This window comes from Temnothorax longispinosus, chromosome 10, assembly GCF_030848805.1.
Source record: "Temnothorax longispinosus isolate EJ_2023e chromosome 10, Tlon_JGU_v1, whole genome shotgun sequence".
Taxonomy (NCBI): Eukaryota; Metazoa; Arthropoda; class Insecta; order Hymenoptera; family Formicidae; genus Temnothorax; species Temnothorax longispinosus.
The window spans coordinates 4872993-4894079 of NC_092367.1; the positions used below are offsets into that span (position 1 = coordinate 4872993).

General features: G+C 46.7%; 1 protein-coding gene across 34 annotated transcripts in view; it reads left to right on the forward strand.

The window, feature by feature from the left end:
- Nucleotides 1-21087, forward strand: part of Shot (dystonin-like protein short stop) — a 100280-nt gene that overhangs the window by 63106 nt on the left and 16087 nt on the right. For 27 of the 34 annotated variants that reach the window (XM_071790273.1, XM_071790276.1, XM_071790279.1 and 24 more), the window contains 12 exons: nucleotides 30-9516; nucleotides 11814-11960; nucleotides 12141-12364; nucleotides 12437-13231; nucleotides 13333-14186; nucleotides 14423-14712; nucleotides 14799-15842; nucleotides 15946-16423; nucleotides 16521-16690; nucleotides 16768-17589; nucleotides 17732-20553; nucleotides 20739-20750. In XM_071790273.1, the coding sequence (XP_071646374.1) occupies nucleotides 30-9516; nucleotides 11814-11960; nucleotides 12141-12364; nucleotides 12437-13231; nucleotides 13333-14186; nucleotides 14423-14712; nucleotides 14799-15842; nucleotides 15946-16423; nucleotides 16521-16690; nucleotides 16768-17589; nucleotides 17732-20553; nucleotides 20739-20750 (17145 nt within the window). The remainder of the gene's footprint in view (nucleotides 1-29; nucleotides 9517-11813; nucleotides 11961-12140; nucleotides 12365-12436; nucleotides 13232-13332; nucleotides 14187-14422; nucleotides 14713-14798; nucleotides 15843-15945; nucleotides 16424-16520; nucleotides 16691-16767; nucleotides 17590-17731; nucleotides 20554-20738; nucleotides 20751-21087) is intronic. The other 7 variants (XM_071790306.1, XM_071790304.1, XM_071790303.1 and 4 more) reach the window with 2 other exon arrangements.

The window sequence follows — 21087 nt, forward strand, 5'->3', positions numbered from 1 at the left end:
TTGACACTTCTCGATGGCTCTTGCCGCAGATACACCTCCGAGAGGCATGAGTCCACCGAGACGACTTTTTCAAGCGAGACCTCGAAGCGAAGTTACAGCGCGGAGCAGGCCGCGTGTCGTCCTAATGGCGAGACCACCAGCCCGGGGGCCGTTCCACCCGTCGGCGCCGGTGGTGCCCTGCTCAAGCGTTCGCACGAGAGCGGTACAACGAGCTCCAACAGGCGACAGCATCAGCAGCAGCACGAGTTCTCGTCCGTCGTGGACGGTGGATTTAGTAGCGAGCTTAGGGATCTTAGGAGGGTGGCGCGGGTCGACGACGGGGGTGTTATCGGGGCGGAGAACGTGATTGACGTTAGGGGTATCGTAGATCCGAGCACCGGCGAGGTCCTGACCGTAGGCGAGGCGATCCATGTCAGGATCCTCGACGTTAGGAACGGTAGAATAGTGACGTCGAGCGACGGCAGGACGAGCGTGTCGATCGAGGAGGCCGCTCGCGACGGTATCATCGACGCGGCGCTGGCCGATCGGCTGTTAGGTCCATGCGGGGTGAACGAGGAGGGTCATCGGGTGTCGCTGCTCGAGGCGATCCAGCGGGAGCTCTGCGACGCCGAGCGGGCCGACATCGCGGACCGAGTTAAGGTAACGACAGCACGTCGCGACGACGGTGGTGGAAGTAATGCCGCCGCCACGGGATTTAGCGTTGTCGATGCGATGAGAGAGGGCTTGTTGGACCCGGCCACGGGGGAGGTCATCGCCGAGAATGGCGAGCGGATCTCGATCGAGGAGGCGTACTCGCGCGGCTATCTTACTAAGGTGGATGTGACCGTTAGGGTGACTCGTAATGCCATCGCGCTCTCCGACGCGATATCGCAGGGTCTCGTGGACGATCGGACCGGCCGCGTCGTCGACAGGATTACTGGCGAGTCTTATCCGTTAGACGAGGCCGTCGACAAGGGTATTATCGATTCGAACGTGAAAGAGATTGTGGACACGAAGAGTGATAGCAAGATGACGGTGGCCGAGGCCATGAATCGCGGTGTACTGAATGCTAAGGGCGGTAGATACATGCACGGTTTGTCAATGGAGAAGCTGCCGTTCAAGGAAGCTCGACGTCGGCAGCTGATCGTCAAGCCGATGACGCTCAAGGACTGTTATGATCTGGAAATTATCGATGACAAAGGCAAAATCGCCAGTCCGGCACACCGTGGAAAATTAACGATACTGGAGGCCATATCCCGCGGCGTTCTAGACTCGGAGAACATCAAGTCCATAGTAGATACTCGAACCGGCGAAATGATAACGTTAGCCGACGCTTTAACTAGCGGGATAATCAAAATTGACGGCACGTATCGCGATATGTTGAAGGTCGAAGAGTTCCCTATCTCTCAGGCCGTCGAGAAAGGCCTGATCACGTCGGTGACCCAAAAAAGCATTTTCGACATTGACGGCTTCAAGGATCCGGTTTCTGGCGAGTACATCAGTCTGAACGCGGCGTTGCTGAAAGGTCTGATCAGCTCAAAGTCTGGCGGTACTTTCACGATCGACTTGAAAACCGGAAAGACCGTTTCGTTGAGCGAAGCAGAGGAGCAGGGTTACATCAGGTCGGAAGTGCTGGAGATGCTGAGCCGCGGCATCGGCGTCACTGAGAACGGACGCGAGGTGAGCATTCTCGAGGCAGTGCTGCTCGGATTGCTCGATCCGAAGTCCGGTCAATTGCTGGATCCACGTAGCAAGAGAATAGTACCTTTGGAGGAGGCGATCAAGCGGGGACTCATCACTCCCGATGGTGCCGCGCTGCTTACCAGCTTACTGAATATCGCGGTTACCACGCAGACCGTAACGAAGACCGTCAAAACATACGTGACGACTCTGCAAACCGGCGAGACTGTTACAAGAGATTACAAGATGAGTTACGATGAAGCATTGAGCAGCGGCTTGATCGACGAAAGTAGAAACGAGTTTAGGGATCCCGACTCGGGAGCGACGATGTCCATCGAAGACGCCTTTAGGCAAAGCTTGCTCGGTGATGATGGTCACCAACGCGTTGTGCATTCGCGAGAGCGTACTCCGGATTCGTTGCAGACAACTTTCGAAAGCACCTTAACGACAAGTATCGGTGAAGCACCTAGAAGTAGAAGAAGCGAATCGCCACCTAGGGCGATTGGCACGGTTACTAGTATTATTACCAAAGAAATTGCTCCGCGTGCATCATCTACGCCGACGAAAGAGTCGTCCTCGGTTACGATAACGATCGCACCATCAACGATGACTGATTCTGTTTCTTCTGTACGAGATTCAACGGCCAAGGAGATCTCGTCAGCCACGAAAGTTAGCGAATCGAAATGGATGTCCGAAATGACGTCGAAAACAAATTCGTTCGAGGAAACGCATGTAGTAAGTCACGATCTTAAATCACCTTTGCGTGATGAAAAACAAGACATGGAAACAGAAGTAATCTCACCAGTTACACCAACTACTAGTCGTACATCGGAGATCATGAAATTCATAGACAACGAACGTGTTTCCATGGATAAACGGGTGTTCGAACTACCCACGGATGGCTGGACACTCGCCGAAGCTATCGACAGGAAACTATTTGACCCTGCTACAGGTCTTTTCATAATTCCAGGCACCGACAGATTGGTTTCTTTCGAGGAATGTATTAAATTGCAGATCATCAATCCGAATTCTGGCTTCGTTATCGATCCCAACAACGGAAGAAAGGTATCCTTGGTGCGAAGCTTGGAGAAGAATATTCTGGACTCCACGGGTCACTACTGTTATCCGCAAAAGATCTCGATGAGAGAAGCGATCGCGAATGAATTGATCATACTGGAAGGCAGCTCGAGCATGGATAGCGATAACACTAACCAGAGACTTCTTCAGATCACGAGGGTTTCGGGCAAGCCCGATAAAGTGGAGTTGACGCATGTTGGCGATCCTTCCCAGCAACTGGAGATAAAGACCAGCGACGAAATATCTACGCCGGATCCGGTGCAGGTAACTCAAGGAGTGATTTACGATCCGGCAACGGCTCTAGTGATCTCCACCAAAACCGGCAAATCCGCGAGTCTCTTAACCGCCGTTTCCGAAGGAACGATACCATCTGCCGCCGTAATCGTCAAGGATCCAACGACGGGTAAGGACATCAGCATGGCGGACGCTGTCAACCGCGGTATTCTCGATATTAATACGCGTGAATATAAAATCGACGATGGCAGGAAGATATCTCTGATCGACGCGGCAAAATTCGGAGTGGTAGCCGTTCTTGGTGCTCCCCTTGCGGCCACCGCGGCCGCCATAGAAGCGGTACAAAGAACGATGGTGAAAGATCCAGTAACCGGTAAGAAAGTGCCGAGGGAAGTCGCCATTGAACGTGGCATCATTCCGATGGACGAAAATACAATTTCGCCGATTATTGAATCCGCAAGTGGTACTCCCGACGAAAATGAAAAAGTTATTGTGAAACATATTGTACACGAAGAACCTGGAAATGTTCGCGTATCGAAGGAAGACGCTAAGAGTGCAACTTTGATTGACTCAAAATCTGTCGGTGATGTTACGGATGGTGAAAGTTTAGGCACGAAGACCAGAGCGCGAGTGACGGTCGAGCCGAGATATCAAGTTACGATTGGTAAAGCGAGAACGTTATCGCAGAGCCCCGAACGAGAAGCGAAGCCTATTGTTCTGCAGAAAATGCGAAAGAGAATAGTAAAAGTTGAGGAAGCGTGCAAGAGCGGTCTCATCGACGTGGAAACAGCGGATACCTTCGCGAGGAAGATGTGCAACGAGAAAGGGGAGCCGATTACTCTTTCGGAGGCAATCCGTGACGGCCGAATAGACGCTAATCAGGGACAGATCGTGGATCCACAAAGAGGCGACGTGCTCAGCATCAAGCAGGCTATCGATCGCGGAATTCTGGATCCAGAGAGCGCGCATATATTGGTGCCTTTGGCGAAAAGCTTGTCCGTGCACAGCTTGTACAAGCAAGGCTTGCTGGAACCTTCGGAGGGTAAAATCGTCCATCCAGAAACGGGCGCGTATCTCACCCTCAACGAGGCTATAGTATGCGAGATAGTGGATCCTTTATCTAACTTGATGTTTACCACCGACGGCCGTACCGAAACGTTGATGTCTGCTATCGCGAACGATATTATCGATGCAGAGAGATTGTTGGTCAAGACGAAAAGCGGCAGCGTGAATCTAGTCAAGGCGATAGAGAACGAGGCGATAGAGAAAGTGTTCGAGCTGAAAGAACCGGCCGAATCTTTTAACATACCGCCGGCAGGAATGACGTTCCCCGTAGCGCTAAAACGTGGACTGATAGACATTAGCAAGAAAGAAATACGTCATCCGATTACCGGGGAGCACTTGCCACTGGAGGACGCTATAAAAGATGACTTTATTATGGCATTACCATATCCAGTGGCTCCTGACAGTATCGAAATAACGAAGGCTTTGGAATCGGGATTGATCGACAGGGACAACGCTGTATTTTTCCATCCCACTACGGGAACTCCAATTCCAATTGTCGAGGCTGTCGAGTCTGGCCTGCTCATCATCAAACCGCCGGCTCGCGGTGAAAGTACAGCCATTACCGAGACAATTACATCGTATCACACTATCACGACCAAGACTGTCGAGCTTTTGCCTGGTTATGCGCTGAAGAGCGCGATGGAAGTACAAGATATTAATACCGGTAATATTATCACTATCGAAGAGGCCCGACAAAGAGGTATCATCAAGGACGAATCTGAAACCAAGCGAGAATTCACGACGAAAGATATCAAGATGTCTTTCGATCACGCGGTGGAGAAAGGATTGGTAGATATGAATACGGGTATTTTCACCGATCCTTGTACCGGTGCTACAATGCCTATCGCTAAGGCCGTCGAGAAAGGAATCCTCGATACTTCATCTAGCAAGAGTGAATCTGAAACACCCAGGGAATCGTCTAATAACAGTTTGACCGTATTAGAGGCAATTGAGCGGATTTACGACGAAGAAACTGGGACCTTCAAAGATCCCGAGACGAACGAATCCTACAACTTGACGGAAGCGATGAAAGTAGGCCTAATCGAACCCGATTCCGTGCTTTATAACGTGAAAACCAAAGAATCTATCACCACCAGAGAGGCAGTTGAGAAAGGTTTGCTTGATCCCGTCACTGGAAAAATGAAGATCACGCGGGATCAAAAGGATCGTTCGATCAGCATAGCGGAAGCTACGAAAATGGGTCTCCTGGCAGTCGTCGCCGCGCCAGTCTTAGCTGGAAAAGCAGTTGTCGACGCAATTTCGAATCGTAAGTCTAAAGAGACAAAGCCGAGTGCATCCGTGACAACGAAATTATCTGTCTCGGTGAAGGAATCGAGTCCGCCTTCAAACATTATTTCAAGTCAAATTACCCAGATATCTCGTGTCGATTCTCACGAGAGTGAAGAAAGGAAATCAAGCAAAATGGAAATGCAGAAACAAGGGCTTTCAGATGCAAGAATGACCGAAGAGATTCAAATTACAGAGATGGAAATGGAGGACGACAGTCAATTGAAGAGGATCACGGACGAAGAAACGCCAAGGCACATCTCAATAATGATTACGAAAGAATTAACGCCTCAGATTCTTGCGGAATTCGGAGTGTTTGATCCTGTAAGAGAGAAATTCTTGGATCCGGAAACGGGTACCGTCACTTCCTTCAACGATCTAGTGCTGAATTTAAAAGTCTTCGATCCCGATCGAGTGCTCGTCAAGGATCTGTCATCCAAGACGGACTTGTACGTGACACTACGCGAGGCCATCAACCGGCCTCTTGTAGACAGGAACGTCGCTAACATGGTCGATCCGAAGACCGGTAAGAAGATACCGTTCTTCGAGGCGGTGCGCTTGGAATGGATCAAGGAGGAACCGGAGGATGAGATAGAGAGAGAACAGTTCGCAGAATCTCAACCTCTGGGCTTGCAAGAAGCTATCGACATCGGCGTGTGTAATCCCATCACAGGAACGATTCGAGATCCGAAAACGGGACAAGCGTTGTCCATGAACGAAGCTATTGACGCGGGTCTCATCGATGCTGACATGCTCGGCGTGAGAAATCCGATAACCGACGAGATCGTGCCGTTTTCCGAGGCGCTGGAGACCGGCGTCGTGGATCTTCGCAAGGACGTTGTCATCAATACCGAAACGAGAACGGAAATCGATATCACGACCGCGTTTCTGCGAGGTCTGATCGTGCCCGTTTCTCGTAAGCCGATCTCACTGGAAGCTATTATCAGACAAGGTCGCTATGACGCGGATACGGGAAGAATAGAAGATCCTCTGACTAAACAATCGATTGACGTCGAGGAGGGTGTTCGTAGAAGCGTCGTCGATGCTTTTATCACCGAGATCGAGGACACGAAAGCCGGCTCGTCCGTCTCGTTGGACGACGCGCTGACGATGAATTTGGTGATTCCCAGTACAGGTCGTTTGCGCGACACGAAAGCCGGAGAGCTTCTACCTTTAGACGTAGCGCTTGATAAAGGTCTGATTATCACAACACCGTTCGTGCCTTCGCTGATCGACGCGATTGTTCAGGAATACTATTCACCGAAGACTGGTCTCGTCCTGAATCCTATGACTGGTGAAAATTTAACGCTGAAAGAAGCATTGGCCATTGGTTACGTCAACGGCTCGACCACAGTGGTAAAAGATGATAGAAAGGATAGCGTTATTCCTCTCAACGAGGCAGAGGGAAGTAAACTGATAGATCTAGTAAGAGGAACATTGACCTATCCACATTCCATGACATTGGACGTCGCCTTTGAGAAGGGATACATCCTGAGTACTGTAACGCCGTGGACGCTACAAGAAGCCTTAGCTCTTCAAATTTACGACCCGAAGTCCGGTACTTTCAATATTGATGGTAATAATTGTACTTTAGAGGAAGCGATCGAGAAAGGTTTTATTAGCAAGGATAGTCCATCGATTAAAGATCCGAGAAACAACGATATTATATCTTTGGGCGACGCTATCAAGCACGGCTTTATCAACGCGAAGACCAGCACGGCGGTGGATCCATGTACCAGTGTGGCTCTTTCATTGACCGATGCGTTAGATCGCGGCTTTATTGTGCCGGCGAAACGTAAGATATCCCTACCGGACGCCGTCTTCAAAGGTTTGTACGATCCGAAGACCGGACAATTTACAGTACCTGACACGCAAGAGAAGCTTCCTACTGATCGCGCGATTAAGATGGGCGTGATAGATGCCACGACTGCGATTGTGCGAGATCCCAACGGTGACGTGATGACATTCAACAAGGCTATTAAGACTTCCATAGTCGATCCCAAATCTGGGACGGTTAGTTATGCCAGAGGACCGCCTGTAGATTTCCAGGAGGCGCTGGAACGTGGCTTGCTTCTCGAAACAAGAAGACCCATGAGCTTCAGCGAGGCAATTTCTAAGGGCATTCTCGATGAGAAGACCAACAAATTTTTAGATCCGCAGACGGGCAGTTATCTAACAGTATTAGAAGCCATACGAAAGAATCTAATAGATGCTGACTCTGTTACTGTCAAGGATACGAGATCCAGCATCTGGAAAACGATGACGCTAATGGAAGCTATACAATCGGACTACATAGACGGCACTACTGGCTACCTTATAGACCCCAGCAAGGGTAACAGGAACGTATCTCTGAGAGACGCCTTCGAATCTGGCCTCATCGTTGACAATAGAGCCGCCGTGTCTTTGCAGCGTGCCATCCATCAAGGATTGTACGACGATAATACGGGCAAGATCACCGATCCCAGTACAGGCAGAGCCGTGACGTTGCACGAAGCGATGAGAAAATGCATAATCAGTCCTACGTTGCCGTGTTATTGGGACAAACGTGGCGAACGTTTGTTGTCATTAGCAGAAACGTGTCGCGCTGGCGTAATCGACAGACGCACCGGGATGTTCAAGGAACCAGGCGCCAGTGGTTCGGTCTCGTTGTCAGTCGCGTTGCAGCTCGGTCTCATTGTCGACATAGAGAGCATGGGATTCGGCCTGTACGAGGCGATATTGATGAACATGTACGACGTCTCGTCGGGCAAATTCGTACATCCGACCAGCAACCGCAAGCTGACGCTAGCCGAGGCATGTCAAGTAGATTTAATAAACCCTCTGACATCGATTGTTAAATGCACCAGGTCTAACAGATACGTCCCGTTGGCCGAAGGAATTTCCTCGGGCATTGTCGACGACATTCGCGGCATGTATGTCATTCGCGAGCTTGACAAAGCGATTAATCTGCAAGAAGCGGCGAAGAAGGGCTTCATCGTCACGTCGAAGATGCCCCTCTCGATCGAGGAGACGGTCAAGTGCCGCCTTTACCGTGGTGACAGTGGTAAATTCACTAATCCTGTTGTTAACGAGTATCACGACTTGCTTCAGGCAATCAACTGCGGTCTCGTAGATCCTGATACTACCGCCTTGAAGGATGCGACGACCGGACAGATCAAGTCGCTGTTGACGGGCATCGAGGATGGGACGGTCGATGTGTCGCGAGGAAGAATATTAGATCCCAAGACGACACGCGCTTTTAATATTGATGTAGCTTTGGAAAGAGGCCTGTTGGTCACGATTGATAAACCTCTGGCGCAACAAATAGCACATAGATCACCTTTAGAGGCCTCCAAAGCCGGACTTGGCGACAAAAACGTCAAAGAATGCACTCTAGAAGAAGCGATCAACTATCAACTGATCGATCCGAACACGTCGGTTGTGAGAGATCCTAGAACCGGTCGGTTCGTGACGACGGCAAGAGCGATCGCGGACGGTGTCGTAGATCCTTCCGTCAGAGGTACAATTGAATTGAACGGCGGAAGCAAGAGAGAACCGCGTTTCGTGCGTTTCGGTGACGTTACCGTATTCGTCAGGGAACCTTTCACATTCGAAGAGGCGGTCGAGAAAGAGTATCTGTCGCTGGAATCGGGCAAGTTCACGGATCCGATCTCGAACGAACAATTGACCCTCAAGGAGGCGATCGGTCTCGGTATCGTAGACTCGGACTCGGCGTTGATTAAAGACTCGCAGAAGAAGAAGCTGGTGAAATTGCCGGAGGCGTTCCGCAAGGGCATGATGGACGCGGAGAAGGGCAACGTGCTGGACACGGCCACGTCCAAGTTGTACAGTTTGTCCAAGGCCCTGGAAGCCGGCCTGTTGATCACCCCGCGGAACGGCGTTTCGTTCATCGAAGCGCTGCAGTTCGGTCTTTACAATCCGACCACGGGCGGCTTTCACGATCCCTTCGTTGTCACCTCCGTGCTAGATCGTAGACGCCTCACGCTGGCGGACGCAATCGAGTCGGGTCTGATCGATCCATCCACCACGGTGATTAAAGATCCGTTCACGGGTAATATCGCGAGTCTGTTAGAGGCAGTGAGTAGCGGGAAGGTAGATTCCGTAGGAGGCAGATTAGTCGAGGACACTGACGGCAAGAGTATCGACTTCGTGAGGGCCTTGGAGCGGGGTTATATACTCGCCGCTGAAGCCAGGGTAAGTAGGACCAGCGAGAATGATGCCTTTTACACAACCCCGCGACTCCCGCACCGATTGACTCTTTTTCCTCCGTTCGTTTTATTTTTTTCCCCCTTGCTCTGTTTGGGTTTCTCCAAGTTTTCTCACACCCGAATTTACGTTTGCTACTGTTTCCACTTACGATTCTCTTAACAGCTTCTTCCGAGAGTTGGATGTGATTATCATTACGCTATCACACGAATCGACATTACGTTTTATTGTCGTGCGATCCTCTTTCCGTTACATTTCGCCTTGCCTTGATCCGACGTGAATTTTTATATCATTATCATTCGCGAGGAAAGCCGCGCTTGCTGGCATGATGGTCCTTGCACGGACCTCTTTAGATCTTCGTTTTCGACTCGCATGACATTTTTATCTTGATCAAGGATTAAGAGGAAATAATATGTGTAATGTGCATGGACATAAATTAAAAACGTTCTCACTCTGATGTTTCTTTCTCCCTCTACTTCATAGAGGAATCATCCCCGTGCTTCCTTTTATCGGAATGCTCGCTTCAAATTATCTCATTCAAATTTATCTCAGATTTATCTCGGACTCTCCTCGTCATATAATATGTCATACTTACCTTCGTGCTTACCTTCCTTCATTACCTTAATGTGGGTTCAGTAAAGGCGGCCATCATCACGAACAACCATTAATCGGACATCGCGTACGTTCTCTCGGGCTCGTCATTTACAATCGGCGATCTGCAGACCATCGGACAATATCGAACATCGCATCATGAACAATACCTCCACCACGAATATCATTAATCCTAAGCCAAGTTTTGTCGCATCAACAACGCTAATCCCTTTTTAATAAATTAAGTAGCATTAATCTATAATTTTATCATTAATCTAATAATTTTAACTTGCTTATCTTATTTTTCGCGATAAAACTTCCATCGTCTTACGTGCAGCGCGATGCAAAAGTTACATCTATATGATTTATTTCAAAGAGATTTATGAAAATACAGCAATTTCTCAGTAAACTGAATCATATATTCGATCATCCTGATGCTAATAATTTTCTTTGGTTGGGAAAAAAAATACAAATCATTCACTGAGCATACTAATGTGTACGGCATGCATGTACGGAATAAAAAAAATTGCAAATTGGCATTTTTCTCTATTTTTCATTCAAAATTAACGCTTTTACGAGAAGAAGGATTTGGCTGAAAGGACATGCAACCATAATCACGTCGTTGCTCTCTGTCTTTTATCATCCTTCAGTATTGGCTTAATCAGGATACAAGTGACAGACAATTGTGGCAGATAAATTAAAGGCATTGGTGAATAAAAAATCAAATTCGATAATAGTCAAATGTTCTTATAATATGTAAAAGAAGCAACGGGATTGCATTAAGAGATATAAGGCAACAGTAGATGGTAGGACATTTTTAACGTAATGTTAAGTAACGTGAAACGCTTGACGGTAATCAAGACCAACGCAATAATTGTAAGCACCGCATTAGCACTTCCTAATGTGTTACTCAATATTTAAAAAAGTTTTTCATAAAAAATAATATAAGGGATAAGTTTCTGGAGCCTCAGTTGGTTTTATTTACCGATCCGCGCGAGAAATTCGTACGATTAACACATTACGATGAAATTAACAAATGTATAATATCTTGTCTTAATTTTGTCAATTTACTTATTAATATGCGTTTAATTCAACTAGTTTTTAATATCTGTCTATTCAAAGTTATGATAATTATTATACATTTAAATGTTTTTTCCTTTTTTTCAGGTATGATTATGTTTACTTATCACGAACCTATGTTTTCGCTAGCATGAGTTAGCGGGAGTTTCTCCACGTTGTACATTACTGTATCATACATTTATACACATTATTTTATATGCAGTACATCATCACACGATCGTTACTCCGTCATTGTGCGTTTTAATTTATTTGCTTGTTGGAACGTGTTTTTATTACGTTATCTTCATACTGTTATCGTTTATGCTTTGAAACTGCATATGAAAAAACCCGATACGAGAAATATGCAGTTCTTGCAGATAAATTAAAGCTACCATTTAATACTGTATTTTACCTGTACGTTAAAAGTGTGCCTGTGTTTGCATGCGTGAGATATGTCGTAAGCTTACCTATGTTTCTTTAATCTTTAATTAATACGATGCCTATTATCGTCATTGGTGAGATGGCGATATTGTTATGATTTACCTTAGTTTTCTTTCTAGCACATTAGATTTAGCTAGATAGATGGGCTGCACGAGTAGATAGAAATGAATCGTTTTCCTCTAACTTCGTTTTAGCAAGCGGTGGAGGAAAAGTACAAGCTCTGTGACGAGACGCTCTCAAAACTTCTGCAGTGGATCTCCGAAATTGAGGACAAGCTGGCGAATCAAGATACCGTCAAGGAAGACGTAGAGCAGTTAAGAAAGCAGATAATTATTATGAAAGTAAGCGATAGAACTCACATAACTGTAATTCATGTAAATACGCTTATTTTATAGAATCAAGAGACACGGTAGTGTCTCGCGCCAAGTACACGCGGAGCGAGACCGACCGTGACTCTTTTACGCGACGCGACGATTTGCGAATATTAAGTAATTACATGTGAAATCTAATGTCACTTGTAGGAAATAAAGGAAGATCTTGAATCGCACAGTCGATCCGTTTCATCCTGCCTGGATCAGATTCGACAGGTCGTCTTGACGGGCAGCAACGTGTTATCCAGCGACGAAGTGTCTACTTTGGAGAAGAACGGTCGATCTCTTAGAACTCGATTTGACAAAGCGTTAGATCGCACTGACAAATTAGTGAAACGTCTCATTGGTGCCAGAGATGAATTAACAAAGTTCAAGTCAGTATCTCTTGCATAATTACTTGAATAATTTAGTGTTTTCGAAATTTTAATTGACTTTTTGTTTCACAGGAATGAACTCACGACGTTCTCGATTTGGTTGGATAAGGCCAGAAGCGTGCTTGAAGAGAAGGAGCGTTCCTTATCCGATCTGAACAAGCTCAGTAGCAGCACGGATACGACTCGCGATTTCATCAGCGATGTCATCGCTCATCAAGCAGATTTGAGATTTATCACCATGGCCGCGCAAAAGTTCGTTGACGAGAGTAAAGAGTATCTCCAAGTTCTTAACGACTTCAGGACCAGCTTGCCACAGAGATTGCCACACAAAGAGCCCACGGCTAGCCAGGATTCGCCGGTACGAGCCGAAGTATCCAGCGCGACAACTCGGTACAAAGATCTACTATCCCGAGCAAATCTCCTGTCAGACAGATTGTCGGGAGTCGGCGGCAAACAGAGAGATTATCATGATTCATTGGATAAAGCTAGAACGTGGTTGAGAGAGGTCGAGCCGAAAGTGCACAGAGTTATCTCCGAACCTGTTGCCGCGGAACCGAAACAAGTGGAGGATCAATTGAGCAAGGCCAAGGCGTTGAACAATGAATTCCTCGCTAATGAGCGTCTAGTCGACAACGCTAAACACAGCGTTGAGGCTCTATTACGTTCTTTGGAGGGCCAACTGACAATCAACGAAGCTAACGAGCTCGAGGAACCCGTGAAGGCGTTAGAAGATAAGTACAAACAACTGAGTAACGCTCTGGCTGACAAGTGTCAAGAACTTGACACAGCGTTGGTGAGAAGCCAAGGAGTGCAAGATGCATTGGACAGTCTGGTTGCATGGCTAAACAACGTTGAAAGTCAATTTAAGTAAGTATAAGATAGATACAATTTTATTATTTTTGAATTTTCCTGTGTTATCTTAAGCTTATCATTATTTTAATTGTATTGTAACAAATCGTATTGCACAGGTCTCTTCAACGTCCAGCAAGTTTGCAGAAAGAACGCTTGGAAGAGCAACAGAGAGAACAGCGATTACTTCAAGCAGACTTGGATAGTCACCGTTTGAGCGTAGAAACTATCACAGCGAACGCTCAAGATCTTCTCTTAAATTCGAGCAACGTTCGCATCGCCAAACGTATCGAGAGCAAGTTGAAGGATGTGCAAAGCAGATTTGAGAAACTGATGGACAAATCTTTGAGGCGCGGTGAATTCCTGGACGAAATCGCGCAGGCCCTGAACGAGTTCCTCGGAGATGTGGCCAAGTTTGAAAGTTGGTACGCGCATATGATGGAAGTTCTCGACTCGAGAGATTTGAACAAGCTCGATATGTCGGAGTGCGAGGCCAAGATGGCTCGACTGATCGACATGCGCGAGGATCAGCGTGGAAACTTCGAAGACCTTATACGTAACGGGAAGAATCTGATCTCCAAGAAGGATATAACCGAAGCGGGCGCGATTAGAGATAAGATCAAGGCGCTCGAATCTCAATGGAAGGAACTGAACAATCTGCTCGACGAGAAACAACGATTGTGCAAATCGAGGGCAGAACAACACACGGCGTATGAGAAACTGCGGGATCAAGTGCTCGATTGGCTTACTCGTACGGAGAACAAGGTGCAAAGACTCGAGCCGGTCGCCGTGGATTTGGACAAATTGAAAATACAGCAGGAAGATTTGAAGCCCATACAAAAGGAATATCGCGATTACGGCAACACGGTCGACAAGATCAACGATCTCGGTATCGCTTACGATAGTTTGATGAAGGAACGCGGCGAAAGTCCAACGCGTCGACGTGGCAGTGCTAGTCCAACGAAAAGACCAGGTATTATCCTTGCTATTGTCACTACATATATGAGCGATTTTGCATAGATACTTTTCGACTGCATGATTTTGTGAACTGTGGATATTGGTTTTTTTGCGAACCAATTGCTACTAGTTTATGTAACTTATCAGTTATAACAACTAGCTCATAGATCTTTCACATTGCATCTTTTTCAGCACACAATCATTGCTATTTTCGTTACGTTTGATCGTTTTTTTCTTAATTTTTTTTTGTAGTACTGCGAATGTCACAAGACGGTCGCTCGCCGTCACCCACTAAATCCTACGCAGTTCAAAGTCCGGTCTCCCCAGGTGGTAGCAGCGGATTTAGCAGCCGCCGTTCGAGCCAAGATGGTTTCCATCTGGAGGAATTATCGCCCGTTCAACAGCAGCTTTCGGAAATTAATCATAGATACGGATTACTCGGTGTCAGATTGTCGGATCGCCAAACGGAGTTAGATAACATTAGAGAGGAATTGAAGAAACATTTGGACCATTTGAAAGTACTCTCTCAATTCTTGGATAAGGTAATTTCTTATTTTTTTCAAATAATGTTTTATTTTATGTATATTTTGACTATATAAATATAATACATAACTTTTTTTTTTACCAGATTCAACGGCAGTTGCCTAAAGAAAGTATGCCTGCAACTAAAGATGATGCAGACAAAACGGCCAAGCAAGTTAAGGTTCTCGTCGAGGAAATGTACGAGAAACAATCTTTACTCGATAGTACTCGAACACAAGTGCGTGATTTAGTCAGACGTAAGAAAGATGCATACGGTGTAGATAGATTGAATGACGAGATGGAAGACGTTGCCAGTCGGTGGAGATCGATTTCGGACAGATGCAAGGACCGAATTAAATTCTTGGAAGACATTAAAGACTTCTATGACACGTACGATGGTCTTAATTCCTGGCTCGGCGCTAAAGAGCGTATGTTGGGCGCTTTGGGACCAATTTCAGCCGATCCTCGTATGGTCGCGAGTCAAGTGCAACAGGTGCAGGTTTTGCGAGAGGAGTTTAGAACTCAGCAACCGCAATTGGATCATCTCATACAAGTCGGGGAAAGTATCTTTGTCACGATATCCATTGATTCGGCAGATGGACAGAAGATAAACGCGAAGTTGCAGAGCATTTTACAGAGATGGGCAGATCAAATGGGAAGATTGGACGAAAGAGCTCAGAGTTTGGGAGATGCTGTTGATACTAGTCGTGAATTCGATGCCAGTCTTAATCGGCTGCGAGATGCTCTGCAAGGAATCTCGGACAATCTAGACGAGTTGTCTCTTGAAAAGGATCCCGAAGAACAGCTTCGTAAGATCGAGAATCTGGAGAGACAGCTGGAAGGTCAGAGACCGTTGTTAGCCGACGCGGAGATGGCCGGTGCACAGCTGTGTGAGGTTCTGAGTGACCCAGCGTCGAGATCCGAAATTCAAGGAAAGCTCGCTACAGTCGGCAAGATGTACAATAACTTGCAGAAGAAGCTCGATTATAGGAAAGCAGAAATCGAAGGTAATCTGCGAGATGGAAGACAATTCGAGGCCTCTTGTAGCAGAACTCTGGGATGGCTCGCGGATGAACTCGGAAATATGTCTGAAAAGCTGCTGGTGTCTGCCGACAGAGAAGTCTTGCAACAGCAACTTGATCATCATGAGGTATGTGTCACTATTTAAGAAATTTCTATCTTCTTTTCTTTACTTATACGTTTCATACCCCGTCAGTTCTATTTTATTGACAAAAATAAAATATAATTTTTAGCCTGTTTATCGTAATGTGATGAGTAAAGAGCACGAAGTCATAATGCTGTTGAACAAAGGACGCGACATACTTGCGCGGTCTCAGAAAGTTGAAAATCGCTCACTTCAACGTGACTTGGATAAGATGCAGTCGCAATGGGATCGTTTAAAGAAGGATACCGTCGAAAGGCACACCCGACTGCAGACCTGCGCGGAGCATTGCAAGAAATACTACAAAGCTCAAGACGTATTTCTTCCTTGGCTTCGACAGGCCGAGGATAAATTGGACAGTTTGATCCCTACTTCATTTAGACGCAAAGACATCGAGAAGCAGCTGAAAGAATTATCGTCGTTCAGGAACGAAGTGTGGAAGCACTCCGGGGAGTTCGAAAATAACAAGATGCTTGGCGAGACATTTGTCGGAGCTTGCGACATTGACAAACAAAATGTGAAGAACGAGCTTAGCGCTATGAAAACAAGATGGGATAAATTAAACAATGGTACGTTTAAATTTATTATTATTAAAACATAGTTTATTCTTAGTTTTTTACTCATGTGTGTTGTGTTACAATATTATAATTTAATTATTTCTTGCAGACTTGTTGTCTAGAACACAATCGTTGGAAGATACCGCACGTCACTTAATGGACTTCAATGAGAATTTACGCGATTTGCAACACGGTTTACAACGTTGTGAAGATAAGTTAGCTTCACACGATGCTCTCGGTGGAGCGGCTAAAGATCCAAAACTTCTCGACAGAATAAAGGTAATTAGGTTTATTCTACTCTCATAAAACAAAAACTATGATTAATACAAAATATATACTTATTATGTAATTTTTAGAACTTGCGAGAGGAAACAACGAGCTTGAAGAAACCCTTACAATGCGTGAGACAGCAGGCTAACGATCTCGTAAACAAAGCCGGCGAGCAGGGCGTCGATGCGACACATTTACAAGACGAGATTGACAATGTCACCGATCGTATTAATGACCTGCAAGCGAAACTGGATGACAGATGCAACGAGCTGCAAAGCGCAGCGACGGCGGTCGCGCAATTTAACGATCAAGCAAAATTGATTAACCAACATCTGTCCGCTCTCGAAAAAGATCTAGACTCCATGAAAGCACCCGGTAGAGAAATCAAGATTGTACGAGGACAATTGGAAGATACCGCCAAGATTATTAGCAGAGTTAACAAACTTTATGAAGAAATTGGCGATCTGCAAAATCGCGGCGAACGTTTGGTTGATTACGGCTTCGCTGCTGATGCTGTAGCGACGAGAGATCAGGTTGAAGGATTCAAACGACAAATTGGCAAACTGGATGAGCGCGCGCGTACTAGAGAAGATGAACTCACTTCTACCTTGAACAAGTTGCAAGAGTTCTATCAATTGCACACGAAAGTTATGGAAGGTATCAGCGACGCAAACGAACAGGTCAGGAGATTTAAACCTGTCGGATCCGAAGTGGACTCGATTAAAGCTCAGCAGGAAGACTTCAGAACTCTCAAAGTTAAGAAGATTGAACCACTCGCACACGCTGTTGAAAACTGTAATGCGCTCGGTCAAAACCTTATACAAACTGCAGGACGAGATGTCAATACCAGTAATATCGAAAAAGACGTCGATAAAATGAACGAAAGGTGGAACGACTTAAAAGACAGGGTGAGTATTTGACATATATATATATATATATATATATATATATATATATATATATATATATATATATATGTCTAATATATTCATGCAATAATTAACAAGATGCATTGTTTTATTGTTTAATTAATAATTATTTATTTTTTAGCTAAACGAGCGCGATCGCAAGTTGGATGTTGGATTACTACAGTCGGGCAAGTTCCAGGAAGCTTTAGACGGTTTAGAGAAATGGTTGACCGATACGGAAGAGATGGTTTCGAATCAAAAACCACCTTCGTCAGATTACAAAGTCGTGAAGGCGCAATTGCAAGAACAGAAATTCCTGAAGAAGATGTTGCTGGACCGACAAAATTCTATGACATCCCTCTACAACATGGGACGAGAGGTAGCTGCCGATGCGGACCCGAAGGAGCGTAAGGCCATCGAGAAACAATTAAATGATTTAGTAGGCAGATTTGACAATTTGACGGAAAGCGCCGCGGAGAGAATGGACGCTCTTGAGCAAGCAATGGCGGTGGCAAAGCGATTCCAAGATAAATTGATACCACTTGCTATCTGGTTGGATAAGACGGAGAAGAAAGTGAGAGATATGGAGCTAGTCCCTACCGACGAGGAGAAGATACAGCAGCGAGTTAGTGAGCACGACATACTTCACGAAGACATTATATCGAAGACACCAGACTTCAGCGAACTCACGGAGATAGCCAGTCAACTTATGTCGCTGGTAGGCGAAGACGAAGCTGCCTTGTTGGCCGATAAGCTTCAGGATGCGGCAGATAGATACGCGACTTTGGTCGAACGATCAGAAGCTCTCGGTAGTTTGCTGCAACGTTCGAGACAGGGCTTACGTCATCTGGTTCTTACATATCAAGATTTACAGGCGTGGATGGAAAGCATGGAAATCCGATTGTCCAAATATCGCATCTTAGCTGTACACACGGAGAAGCTCTTGCAACAAATGGACGACTTGGCGGATCTTACAGAGGAGGTATCTACGCGGCAAACGGAAGTCGACAGTACCGTTGATTCCGGCCTAGAACTGATGAAACACATCTCGAGTGACGAGGCGCTTCAACTGAAGGACAAGTTGGACTCCTTGCAACGACGATTTAACGATCTCGTCACGCGTGGCTCGGATCTTTTGAAACATGCTCAAGAATCTTTGCCACTGGTGCAACAATTCCACGATAACCACAATCGTCTGATGGATTGGATGCAAGGCGCGGAAACTGCTTTGCAGTCGGCCGAACCTCGCGAGGAAGAGATTATCCGACTCGAGATGGAGATATCGGAATACAGACCCGTCTTGGACAAGATCAACGCGGTCGGCCCACAACTGTGTCAAATGTCACCAGGAGAAGGTGCTGCGACCATCGAAGGTCTCGTGACCAGGGACAATAGGCGATTCGACGCGATTGCCGAGCAGATTCAGAGAAAGGCGGAAAGAATTCAGTTGAGCAAGCAGCGATCCTTGGAGGTGATCGGCGATATCGACGATCTGCTCGACTGGTTTAGAGAAGTGGACAATCAACTTCGAGAGGCCGAGCCGCCCAGCAGCGAGCCTGAAATTATTAGAGTACAATTGAAAGAACATAAAGCACTCAACGACGATATATCCAGTCAGAAGGGTAGAGTCCGTGATGTTATTTCGACTGCGAAGAAGGTGATACGCGAGAACACTCAACATGAAGACACGTCTACCATCAGAGACAAGATGGAGGACTTGCGCGAAACGATGGAAATTGTATCAGCTTTGTCAACAGATAGATTGGGAGCTCTCGAGCAAGCTCTACCGTTAGCGGAACACCTTCGCGATACTCACGCCGGCCTAGTCAGCTGGCTCGAGGAGGCTGAACAACAAGTCGCTATGTTACCCATGCCTGCTTTGCGACCTGACTTGATAGCGACCCAACAGGACAAGAATGAGCTTCTCATACAGAGTATCAACGAGCATAAACCTCTGGTGGAGAAGCTCAACAAAACCGGTGAGGCACTTATCAAGTTGTGCAACGAGGAAGAAGGTATAAAGGTACAAGACATTCTGGATAATGACAACGCTCGCTATGCGGCATTGAGAGCCGAGCTGAGGGGCCGACAACAGGCGCTGGAACAGGCACTGCAGGAATCCTCTCAGTTCTCCGATAAATTGGAGGGTATGCTGCGCGCACTGTCTTCTACCGCCGATCAGGTGAACGGCGCCGAACCGATTAGTGCCCATCCGCCTCGTTTACGCGATCAGATGGAGGAGAACGCCGCCTTGGCAGACGATCTCGCTCAGAGATCCGAGGCTTACGCGGCCGTTAAGAAAGCGGCGGATGACGTGATCAGCAAGGCCGGCAACAGGGCCGATCCGGCGGTGAAGGACATCAAACGCAAGCTGGATAAGCTCAACAAATTATGGACCGACGTACAGAAGGCCACGAACAACCGCGGTCGCACCTTGGACGATACTCTAGCCGTCGCCGAAAAATTCTGGGCCGAGCTGAACGGAGTTATGGCCACTCTGAGGGAGCTGCAGGACGCGCTGGCTGGACAGGCACCACCTGCGGCTCAACCAGCCGCTATTCAACAACAGCAAGTGGCGTTGCAAGAAATCCGACAGGAGATCGATCAGACGAAGCCGGATGTCGAGCAAGTTCGAACCTCGGGACACGACTTGATGAGCTTGTGCGGCGAGCCGGACAAACCTGAAGTGCGAAAGCACATCGAAGATTTGGATCAGGCTTGGGACAACGTCACTGCTCTGTACGCTAGACGCGAGGAGAATCTGATCGACGCCATGGAGAAGGCGATGGAGTTCCACGAGACGCTGCAGAACCTGTTGGAGTTCTTGCAAGAGGCCGAGGACAGATTCGCGGAGATGGGCCCGCTTGGCAGCGACATCGACGAGGTGAAGAAACAGATCAAGCAGCTGGCTAATTTCAAGGCCGAGGTGGATCCGCATATGGTGAAAGTCGAGGCGTTGAACAGGTGAAAATTTAATTTTTAAGTAAAAGCAAGAATCTACATGTTAATGGCGTTACAAAGAGTTCAGTGCGCAGCATTGTCCCCTTTGTGCAACTCCCATCCGAGAATCGTTTGCGATGAACGACCTTTGAGAAAACGTAAAATTCTAATCCCGACTTTTGTTTTTCTGTGCCGGTTCCCGAACATAGGAGTCTTACAAGGCAAGTCAATCTCTCTCTGTGTTGTCGCTGGTAGTTAGAGCATGGCTTCATGTTGTTCTGAACGTGTTTACTTCCCCCCCGTTTAGTTTAATAATCTTGCTGCCCCCATAACAATTTGCGTCACACATTTAATCGGATCCTCCCCCTTTATGTTACCTCTAGGAAAATTACTCAGCCGCATGTATCAGGTAAATCGAGTGATCAACCACGAGAATTCGTAGTTAATACGATAATACATTTTACTTTCTTGATAGAAATAATGTGGAAACGGCAGTAATTAATATCCAGTTTTGATATTAATTCCTCCGGTAGTTAAAAACTCATTGAAATTTTTATA